At 57.5% G+C, this 10,709-nt stretch overlaps 1 protein-coding gene across 1 annotated transcript; it reads right to left on the reverse strand.

Annotated features, from left to right (window-relative positions):
* Positions 1–304: 304 nt before the first annotated feature.
* On the reverse strand, positions 305–10,469 carry MFSD2A (major facilitator superfamily domain containing 2A). The gene is made up of 14 exons (XM_030964524.1): positions 10,359–10,469; positions 10,149–10,271; positions 9,358–9,482; positions 6,236–6,359; positions 6,021–6,099; positions 5,621–5,793; positions 5,430–5,520; positions 4,819–4,940; positions 4,447–4,530; positions 3,191–3,274; positions 2,234–2,346; positions 1,531–1,674; positions 1,181–1,357; positions 305–843 (listed from the first exon to the last, which is right to left on the reverse strand). Exons 1-14 carry the CDS (start codon positions 10,434–10,436, stop codon positions 786–788), a joined length of 1,575 nt encoding a protein of 524 aa, XP_030820384.1. The 5' UTR covers positions 10,437–10,469; the 3' UTR covers positions 305–785.
* Between the last annotated feature and the right edge of the window lie 240 nt (positions 10,470–10,709).

Below are 10,709 nucleotides of genomic sequence, written 5' to 3' on the forward strand. Positions count from 1 at the left end.
CCAGCCTGGAGTTCACCATCCCTGCTGGCAGCACTTTGATTTCATTCCTCCCTCCACCCCCCTCTTGAAAAGGAGGAAATAATGGAGCCTTTGTTGGGTGCAGGCACCGAGCAAGGAGCTGCACGGGGGCAAGGGGCTGAGCACAGCCTCCTGCCTGGATTATGGCATTCCTGCACCAGGGCTCAGGAAAAGTCAATCCTGCACCCCGTGGTGTCTGAAGGGACCCTGGGCTTGCTGACAGCCGTGAAAAATCCCAGCTGAGTGAAAAAAGGAATTCTTCACACCCGCCGCTGACTTCCCCCACTTTTATGTAAATTAATATTAACAGGTCCTCGGGTTTGGGCTCTGTACAGATATATACAAACAGGAAACAGCTCCATATTTACATCATTAAGTTAATTAGGCTGTGTAAAAAAAGCACAGGTCTCACATTAGTGCCCTCTGTAGAGACAGCAGAGGTGAGCTCCCGTCCTGGGCACAGTGTAATGTACACTAACAATCACCCCCAGGCAGGGCACTGGGCATGGCTGATCCAGACAAAACCATCCCAGGCCGGGCTTCCCTGCCCTCCAGAGCCCAGCAGGGAGAGTGCTTGTCCCTGGGGAGGCACCACCATGTGTGTAATGTACACTACCAGCGCTCTGTGGGCCCCGTGCAAGGCACAGGACGGGCACAGATCCCGAGTTCGAGGCAGTGGATGCTCCCCACGCCTCCTCCAGGGCCACCAGCCTGGGGGGGACAAGCCCCTGGGGAGCCCCAGAGTGAGCAGGCAGACCCAGCCCGGGTCACACGATGCTGGCCAGTTCTGTGTTGTCCGACTCCGAGCTGCTGTTGCTCTCCTCCCTGGGGGAAAGAGTTGGGAATGAGGCATGGATTAGCCCACAGGAGCAAGGGCTGCATCCCAGTAATGTCTGCCTCGGGGAGCAGGAGCTTCCAGAGGGATGTCAGCACCTCGTGGGGTGTGCACCCCACACAGGCAGCTGGGGCAGGTCGCTGCTGATCTCCCAGCACTTCACACCACCCCTCTGGGAGCTGGGATTGGGAAAACAAGTCAGCCCTTCCCTCACGCCACCGCCCACAGGGCCTGGAGAATTCCTGGACAAGCCCCAGTGTGTCCCAACCCGTCTGCTCCTGCCCCCACACACACCCCCACGGGCTGTGCTTGCTGCCTGATGCTCACCTTAAATCCTGCAGGGCTTTCTTGTTTTTGCTCCTCTTCTCCTCGTCGATGGGGTAGAGCTTGAAGAGCAGCAGGCTGAGCAGGATCAGCCCCACAGGCACAGCAGACACCAACATCTTCAGGGTGAAATGCACCTGGCCAGGCTGGGAGCAGCCCCGGGTCTGGTACCCTGCAAAGCTGTGGGCACAAAGGCACCTTCAGACAGAGGAAATGGGGTTTGCAGGGACTCTCTGCTCCCTGTGGGGAGAGTTTTGGGGTAACAGCTGGGTTTGGAGCCCATTAATCCTCTCCCAGAGGTTGGGAAGTGCCTCCCTCCCTGTCCCCCCACCAGCCCCCAGGCAGGAACTCACTCCAGGCTGAGTGTGGAGATGCCCAGGGACACCCCAGCTGTGAACTTGGTGAAGAAGACATAGAAGGAGAAGAAGATGGCCTCGTGGCCACGGGAGCCGGGGTGCTGCAGTTTGAAGTCATCAATGACATCAGGCAGCATGGACCTGCACAGAGAGAGGGACAGTGACCACCAGGGCTGGCACAACAAAGCCACCTGTCACAGACATCTTTTATGGAAAATCCTTTCTTTAGGATTTTTCCTCCTGAGAAGCTGAGAGGCCTCAGGAACAAAATGTAAACATTGGTTATCTGCTGCTGTGGAATGCAACAGGTGCATCTGTGATTGGCCCATGTTGGATGTTTCTAACTAATGGCCAATCACAGTCCAGCTGGCTCAGACTCTCTGTCCAAGCCACAAACCTTTGTTATCATTCTTTCCTATTCTATTCTTAGCTAGTCTTCTGATGAAATCCTTTCTTCTATTCTTTTAGTATAGTTTTAATGCAATATATATCATAAAACAATAAATCAAGCCTTCTGAAACATGGAGTCAGATCCTCATCTCTTCCCAAGACCCAAGACCCCTGTGAACACCGTCACAGCCACCCCCTCTCTGCTGAGAACCTTTCCCTCAGGAGCCCCACAAGGGGCTGCAAATACAGCAAAAAAAAAAGAAAACCACTTCTGGGGGTTTTTAAGGCTCTGGAAGCCCCTCACACTCACCAGGGCAGGAGGAATGCGGCTGCCACGCTGATGCCGGCGGCGACGGCCACCAGGTAGGTGACAAAGAGGTTACTGTCCAGGACAACCACGAGGATGAGGAAGGGGATGGCAGACTGCAGGGGGGGCAGAGAACAGGTTGGCATCCCCAGGGCCTGGCCCAGACCCCTCCTGGCTTTCCCCCCTCCCACATTTACCAGCCCTCCAGGGAGCCAGGGGTGCAGGGTCCCTCCCTGAGCCCCAGCACAGCACAAACAGCAGCAGGAGGATGTCACCATGATATGATAAAAAATCCTTTTGCCATGCTCTTTTCTCCTGAAGGGAAACTTCAGTTTCTCCATGTTTTGCTACTTGGGAATGTGATTTGGAGAATTGTTTACCCAGCATGTGAATTGTTTTAATTTAATGTCCAATCACAACCAACTGGGTCAGACCCTCTGAGTCTGTCACAGGTTTTTATTATCATTCCTATCTGCCTTCTGATGTCTTTCTCTTTAGTATAGTTTTAGTATATAATCTTTTTTAATATAATAAATATAGTTATTATTATTATATTTATTGTGATATATCATAATATCATAAATATAATAAGATCATAATATTATAAATAACAAAATAAATAATTCTATTTATATAATTATTATAGTATTATTTACTATAGCATCTATTATATTATTATATAATAATATATTAAATATTATACTATAATGTTTAATATATATTAATATAATATATATTAAATATAATAATATAATAAATCAGCCTTCTGACTGGAGTTGGAGTCAATTCTTGGAGTCAATTCTCATCTCTCACCTCATCCTGGGGCCCCTCACAACACCACCACAGGAGGACAGGCACCAAATTGGCATTAGCAGCAGGGGGAACTCTTTTGGGGGAGCTCTGCTGATCCCACATGGTAAAGACCACCCCACATGCACCCCACACTGAGGGGACACTCACTGAGATGCCCACGTAGACAGCTCTCTTCTTCCCAAAACGGGTCAGGAACCACTGCCAGAAGGGAATGGTCAGGGTGGCCGAGAGCTGTGGGAACAGAGGGGTCATGCTGGGGCCTCTTGCCTGCTGGAAAGGCCCTTCCCAGCTCCTCCCACCCCAATTCCAGCACCTGGGATTGCCACACGCTCCCGGGGCTGGCACAAAGCCACACGTGGCGTGTGGGGCCACCTTCTCCTCCCCCAGAGCTGAGCCCTGGCACCACACCTGCCCTGAGAGAGGGAGGATCTGACTCAGTCCTCAGGGCTGACAGGGGACCCGTGCCACAGACACATCTTCTGAAAAATCCTTTCCTTAGGATTTTAACTCCTGAGAAGCTGAGAGGCCTCAGGAACAAAATGTAAACAATTATTATCTGCTGCTGTGGAATGCAACAGGTGCATCTGTGACTGGTCTCATGTGGTGGTTTCTAATTAATGGCCAATCACAGTCAGTTGACTCAGACTCTGTCTTTTGTTATCATTCTTTTTCTATTCTTAGCCAGCCTTCTGATGAAATCCTTTCTTCTATTCTTTTAGTATAGTTTTAATATTTAATACAATATATTTAATATATATATCATAAAATAATAAAATATATAATCTATCATATTATAAATATATTAAATATATTAATAAAAATATACAAATAATTGAGTAATAAATATATATTTACTATAAAATATATGTTAAGTATATATTATATATATTTAATAATATATATCATAAAATAATAAATCAAGCCTTCTGAAACATGGAGTCAGATCCTCCTCTCTTCCCTCATCCTCAGACCCCTGTGAACACTATCACAGACCTGATTTTGTCACCTGCCCACACATGGCCAGGAGCCAAACTCTGCAGCCACCATGGCACCTTGGGCCTTCCCACCCATGAGGAGAGGCTGGGAGGTGCTTCCAGGAATGAGGAAAGCTGCAAAGAGCTCTCTTTGCTCTGTATTCCTGGCAGCAAACACTGAGATTATTTTCTCAGAGCAGGGAGGGGAGGGAGACAAGTGGCAGGATTTGGACAAAAAGGCCCTCGAGGTTCCTGGTGTCCCCCATCTGTGGCCTTGCTCACACGGGAACAAAGGCCCCGCTGTTCCTGCCAGCCCTTGCAGGACGTTTGGCAGCTTCTTTTCCCTGCCATTGTCCCAGGGGATCACTGTCCCTGTCCCTCAGCCCATGCCAGCCCCCAGGGAGCCCCCCATGGGCTGCAGGTACCCACCATGATGGCCAGGAGAATGTTCTGGAACTCGTTGCGGAAGCCCAGGGTGTAGGTGCAGAAGAGGGCAAAGTTTCCCTCCAGCAGCTGTGGGAAAGGCACAGGCAGGGGTCAGGGGGGACACGTGTGTCCTCACAGACAGGACAGTCACAGCCCCAGCGCAGACAGGGGTCAGGGGGGACACGTCTGTCCTCACACAACCACACTCCCAGCACAGACAGGGGAAGAAAGCAGCCATTGAGCCATTGACCGAGGGCATGAGGCCACTTCCTCTTCCTCCTGCCCGGGGCAGCTCTGGCTCAGCCTCCACGTGCTCCCTGCCCCTGGGATGGTCCCCACAGCCACCCCCAGTGCTGCTCCCTGTCCCCTGCTCACCATGAAGGCCAGCGAGGTGAAGAGGAAGCCGGCGATGAGTTTGATGTAGGGCCCGTGGTTCATCACCAGCTTCAGCCCCTGGAAGAAGGAGACAGGCTCGTCCGACTGCAGCTCGCAGGCCTCTGGGGAGCAGAGATCAGCCCAGCGTTAGAGCCCCCCCAGAACAGCACCCAGGGTGCCCCATCCTGCTGCTCAGCACCCTCCAGAACCCCTGCCCACCCACAGCACCCCAGCCCCTGCCCACCCATGGGTCCCTCAGCCCCAGGAGCAGCCTGGCTGATTCCCTCAGGGAGAGGGAAAAGACACAAGTTTGGATATCACATCCCCCCCGGGATGCCCTGGTTGGCACTGGCAACCTTGGCCAGTCAAAAATGGGTGAGATAAAGGTTATCTAACAGACCCCAGAGGTGCTCGGGCCTCCTGCAGCACCTCCCCAGACCCAGAGCTCAGCTCCACCTGCCCCTCTCCCTTAGGGAGAGCCACCAATGAGGGGCCAAAAGCTCAGCCAGGCTCCTGGGGAGGAGGGAACAGCAGCATTTCCACAAATCCTGAGCATTCCAACAGCAGCATTTCCACAAATCCTGAGCACTGCAGCCCCTGCCCAGCCTCACCTCTCCTCTCCCTCACGCCCAGCACCAGGATGAGGGCACAGAGGATGTAGAGCCCCCCGATGACCCCCGCAGCGATCATGTAGGCATTTCTCTGTGCAAGAGAGGAGCAGCGGTCAGGGAAGGGGCTCAGCCAGGGCCAGGGGCTCAGCCCTGCCCCAAGGGGAGCACACATCAGGGCACCCCCAGCTTACAGTGTCTGTGAGACCCCCGGTGTCGTGGGTCATGTTCAGCTCCTCCATGGCCACCGAGGAGTTGGTCAAGCCGAAGAAGAAGGGGCTCCCCACGCAGGGAGTGTCCACCTTGCCAACGATCTGGCCCTGGATGGCAGTGCCCAGCACGGTGCCCAGCACCTCCACGGTCATTCCTGCAGGGAGAGGCCGGCACTGAGCACAGCAGAGCATCCCCAGCTGGGATTCACTGCCCTTCAAGGGGAGGAATGAACTCCAAATCCCCGAGGGATAAAGGGAAAAGGGAAGGGGGGAAAAAGGAAAGGAAGGAGGGGAAAAGAAAGGGGAAAGGAAAAGAAAGAAGGGGGGAAAAAGGAAAAGAAGAAAGAAAGAAAGGGGAGGAAAAGAAAGGGGGAGTTCTCACGGTAGGCAGTGGCTGAGTCCCGCTCGCTCTGCTCCCTGCTGATGAACATGGTGAGGGCTGAGTAAGGCACGTGGAAGCACTGCAATGGCACAAGGAGAATCGGCTCAGGGAGGATGCCACAGCCCGAGGAGGGAGCTGGGGCAGGGTGGTTTCTGCCCCTCTGTGCAGCTCAGGCATTGGCAGGGGCTGGCAGGTGTGAGCAGAGCCTGACTCACCGTCACGAGGGTCTGGAAGGCACAGTAGAAGACAAGGTACCACATCACTTGTCCTGTGGAGATGTCCGGCACAAACCAGATGAGGAAGTAGGAGATGATGGCGAAAGGGGTGGAGAACATGATCCTATGAGAGAACAAAGTGTCAGCCTGAGCAGCCCAGCTCTCCCCACACATCCCGTGGGCTTCAGGCAGCTGATCTGATCTGGGGGCTCCTGAGCTGCCCCAAGGTGATCCAAACCAGCCTGGAGGCAGCAGCTCAGGTCTCACAGGGTCAGAAGAGCTGACTCAGAGTTCCAGGGAAGAGCTTTCCTTGCAGTAACAGAGGAGTCTCCTTCCACAGAAGTGATTGATCTGCTCTTGCCTTGGGCTTCCACCCCCAGCCCGACCTCTCCCCCAGGCAGCGCTGCTGTGTTCAGCAGGATGTAATCACCCCCCTGATCCTGGCAAGGGCTGGGGAGCAGCTGGGGAACAGCTCAGCCCTACTCCCCAGCAGCCAAAAACCTCTCACCAGCTTGGCTTTGCTGCCAAGGCCCCCCAGGCCCTGGTCCTGGGGTCAGCCCTGCTCTGCTGGCAGCAGTGGAGCAAACCAGCAGCAGGCTGGCCCCTTCCTCCACCTCTGCCCAGCCTCCCAGAGCGGCAGGAGCAGGGACATGGGATGCAAAACACAACAGAGGATCAGAGGGAACTGCTCAAGTGCTGGGCCTTGGCAGCAATTCCTGCAGGATGTGCCAGCAAGGGCATCTGCCCTCTTCATCCCGTGGCTCTCATAACCCCTGTCCAGCTGCAGGACAGCCAGGGCACAGCTGTGCCCTGCTCCAGCACCCCAGGGACACCACAGGCACCCAGGGCCCCCCATCCCTCAGGGGAGGAGGGAGAAGGAAGGAGGGAAGGCAGCCAGGTGCTGAGGTTAGACCCACATCTGTTCAGAAGATGGATTTTGCTGGGAGATTTGTGAGCACCCTGCGCTCCACAAACCCCAGGACAGACACTGTGAGGTCCTGGAGCGAGTCCAGCAGACCTGGACATGGGACAGAGCCCCGAGCTGGCCCTTCCCTGCCAGGGTACAGCGAGATCTTTCCGAGATCTTTCCGTCTGGGCTGGAGTACAGGACACAAAGCTTAAAGTGAAAGCCGGGGAGGGAGCGGGGAGAGCGAGAAACAGAAACTCCATGGATGGAGAGCAGCGACAGAGGCTGCACAGGACCCAACACATGCACATTTTTCCACACCCACGTCACCCCTGCAGGGGAAGGAGGGGGGGAGGAAAGCGCCGAGCAGCTCCAGCCCCTCCTGCTGCCGCTTATCTGCCCTCCCATACGTGGAGCCGAGGGAAACGCAGAGCCAAAGGCTGAATGAAAGCACCAGGAGAGAACCGAGCAGCGTCACGCTGGCCATCCCATGAGTGTCAGATGTGCCAATTCCCCCATGCATCGGGCAGCTGAGCCCCAGCCAGGGCTGACCACAGCTCCTGGCAGGCTCTGGAGTGACTGAGAGTAACCCCTGACCCAGGGCGAGGTGATTAAGGAGCTCGGAGGCGGCTGTGACGTGCCCCGGCGCTCATTGGCCCCGCTGCATGGTGTGTTCCTTTGTGCCGCTCGCACACCCCTTCCCAGCCAGCCTGAGCTGCTGGAAAACGGCTGGGGAAGGTCAAGGCCGGGGGTTTCTCACTCACAGACACCTCAAGGAAAAAGTTCAGCCAGCGGGAAGTCCGCTGTGGTCACAGAAATGCGGATCCCAGCTCGGAGCTGGGCACAGGGTGACGTCCACGAGGCTGGGGGGAAAGGAGGAAGCAGACAGCGGATGAGCTGGTGGATGGAAATGCGCCAAGAAATGCGTTTCAAAGAGAGAGGCCTGAAAGGCAGAGAGGTGGTGGCCCTCAGGGAAGGTGTCCTCTCCCTTCCAAGGAATGGAACAGCCACAAACTTTGTGCTGGAGCCAGCTGGGCTTGGTCCCACGGATCAGCCCTCACACACGGCGGGGTCACCTCGCAGGTGCTGAGGCTTGGGGTCAGGCAGCAGCCTTGAGACCACCCCAGTGCCTGCAGCTCCTGCCTTTGCATGCAGGGAAACTGAGGCAGCCACAGCGGCAACACCAGCCCGGGGCCGGCAGAGCCAGAAAAACCTGGGTTTAAGAGGTTTAAAATCAGCTCGGCTCCATCCAAATGGGGCTCAGCGGGCAGCCCTTGAGCCATGCACAATAGCGGCGAGCTGTGGGGCCCAGCACAAGCAGAGAGCTCTGGCTAATTTTAACGAAGCAGGAGCCGCTCGGAGGAATGCGGCCACTTCAGTCCCACCCCCTGCCTGGAGATTAGGGCGAGCGGAGCCGTCCCCGCACGCCCAGCCTGTCCCGCGCTAATCTCCGGACCCCAGACCCTGCTGCAGGCAGGGAGAAGCTATTTCAGGCCACGTGTGTGCAGCCTGCCTTCAACAACTGCCTGCTGCTGCTGCTGCTGCCCAGAGCTATTCCAGGAAAGCCAGGAAGCAGAGGGTATAATTCTGTGGGGGACAGCGCTGAGTCCCTGCAGCTCCACTCACTCCCCCTGTGCCCACCCTCGCTGTGTTTCAGCCATCCCACAGGCACACGAGGTTATTTTAGCCACCCTGTCCCTGCTCAGGCATTAAAGCTCCACATCCCGTGCAGGAACAGGTGTCCAGAGATGTCCTGAGCCGTGTGAGGGCTCACAAAGCCCATCCCTGCTCCCAAGGGCACAGGGAGCACCCAGTGCAGACACCCAGACCCAGCACAGCTGTTTCCCTGCCTGGGGAGCACTCTCGTGACTGTCAGCCACCAACGCAGATCTGTCACACACACCCCTGACCCTCCTCCCCGTGGTGCCACCTGCTCTGGCTGCCACCACGGCACCACAGGAACAAAGTCCACCACGTTGGAGTTTGCAGGTGCAGTGACATTGAGGTCAGCCGGGCCCAGCAAGAGCACCAGACACAAACTCCAGGCTGTCGGTGGCACCTGGGGCTTTTTGGAGCTCTTGGCACCACACCTGGGCGAGCCAGGGCGTCAGCACATCCTGCCCTGCACTGCCACATGCCAGGAGATACCCAAAGCTGACTGGAAGGGCTGTGACACAGCAGGCAGGGAATGCGGGGTGCCACCAGCAGCTCTTACCAGGGCATCAGGCGGCCGAAGCGGGTCCAGGAAGTTTTGCTGATGAAGAACCCCACCATGGGGTCCGTGATGGCATCCCACACCCGTCCCACAAACAGGATGATGGAGGCATAGAAAGCGTCCACCTGCCGGCAGAGGAACTTGTGTCAGGAAACGCAAACCCGCGGTGCTCCCAGGGCCCCTCAGGACCATCCCAGCCCTACCCACTGTGACCCCACAACCATTTGGGTGCAGTCCCTCGGTCTCTCCCCCTCGTTCACAGGGATTTGAGGCTCCCAGCACCTCCGAGCGCTGCCCCACCACGGAATTCCCACATCTCAGAGCCGAGTCCCCAAACCCAGCACAAGGCAGCCCGGGGGTTCTCCTCCCGCAGTTTCCTTCCCTCCGTGCTTCACACCGACCCAGCCCGCTGTAGGACGGGCCCTGTGCCCCCCAAAACCGCCACCACGACCCCGCTTTGTCCCGCACGGCAACAACAACACGCGTGGGACCGGCCCGGGGGAAACCCGCAGCGCCTGGGGTCGGGGCAGCTCCATCCCCGGGGCAAAGCGGCACCGGGAGCTCCGGGACCCGGGGCAGCTCCATCCCCGGGGCAAAGCGGCACCGGGAGCTCCGGGACCCGGGGCAGCTCCATCCCCGGGGCAAAGCGGCACCGGGAGCTCCGGGACCCGCAGATCCCGGGGCTCGGGGCACGGCCAAGCCCCCGCAGCTCCATCCCCGGGGCAAAGCGGCACCAGGAGCTCCGGGACCCGCAGCCCCGGCGCCAATCCCGCCCTCCAGCCCGGCCGTACCTGCGCCACGTCCAGGAGGTAGATCTGGAGGAAGAAGCCGAGGGCGCAGCCCGTGATCTGGTACGGAGCCCCCCCGACGGCGTAGCACAGCTTGCTGCACACCGACAGCCGCTCCCGGCTCTCCTGCAAACCGGGACGGGCGTTAGCGACCCCGGGCAGCGCCCCCCGCCCCGAACCGGCCCGGACCCCCCGGCGTGCCCCGGGGCTCACCCTGCGGCGGTGCTGGCGGAGCGAGGGCGGCAGGAGCCCCCCGGCCCCGGGCCGCTCCGCGCCGCCGCCCCCGGCCATGCCGTGCGCGATGAATGGAGCGAGCCTCCGCCCGGCCGCCCGCCCTTGTACCGGGGGGACCCGCCCCGAGATGGGCAGAGCTGGCCCGCCCCCACCCGCCTCCACCTCCTCCTCCTCCTCCTCCTCCTCCTGTCCCGGCCCGGCCCTGCCCGGCGTTCCCGCGCTGAGTCCCAGGGCTTTCGTTGCCTCTCGTCTGTCGCACATCCCTCCATTCCCCCGTTCTTCATCCCTCAGCCCCCTATTCCATCCCTGCCCTCCATCCCAGCCCTCCAT

The sequence above is a fragment of the Camarhynchus parvulus genome, chromosome 23 (assembly GCF_901933205.1).
Source record: "Camarhynchus parvulus chromosome 23, STF_HiC, whole genome shotgun sequence".
Lineage (NCBI taxonomy): Eukaryota > Metazoa > Chordata > Aves > Passeriformes > Thraupidae > Camarhynchus > Camarhynchus parvulus.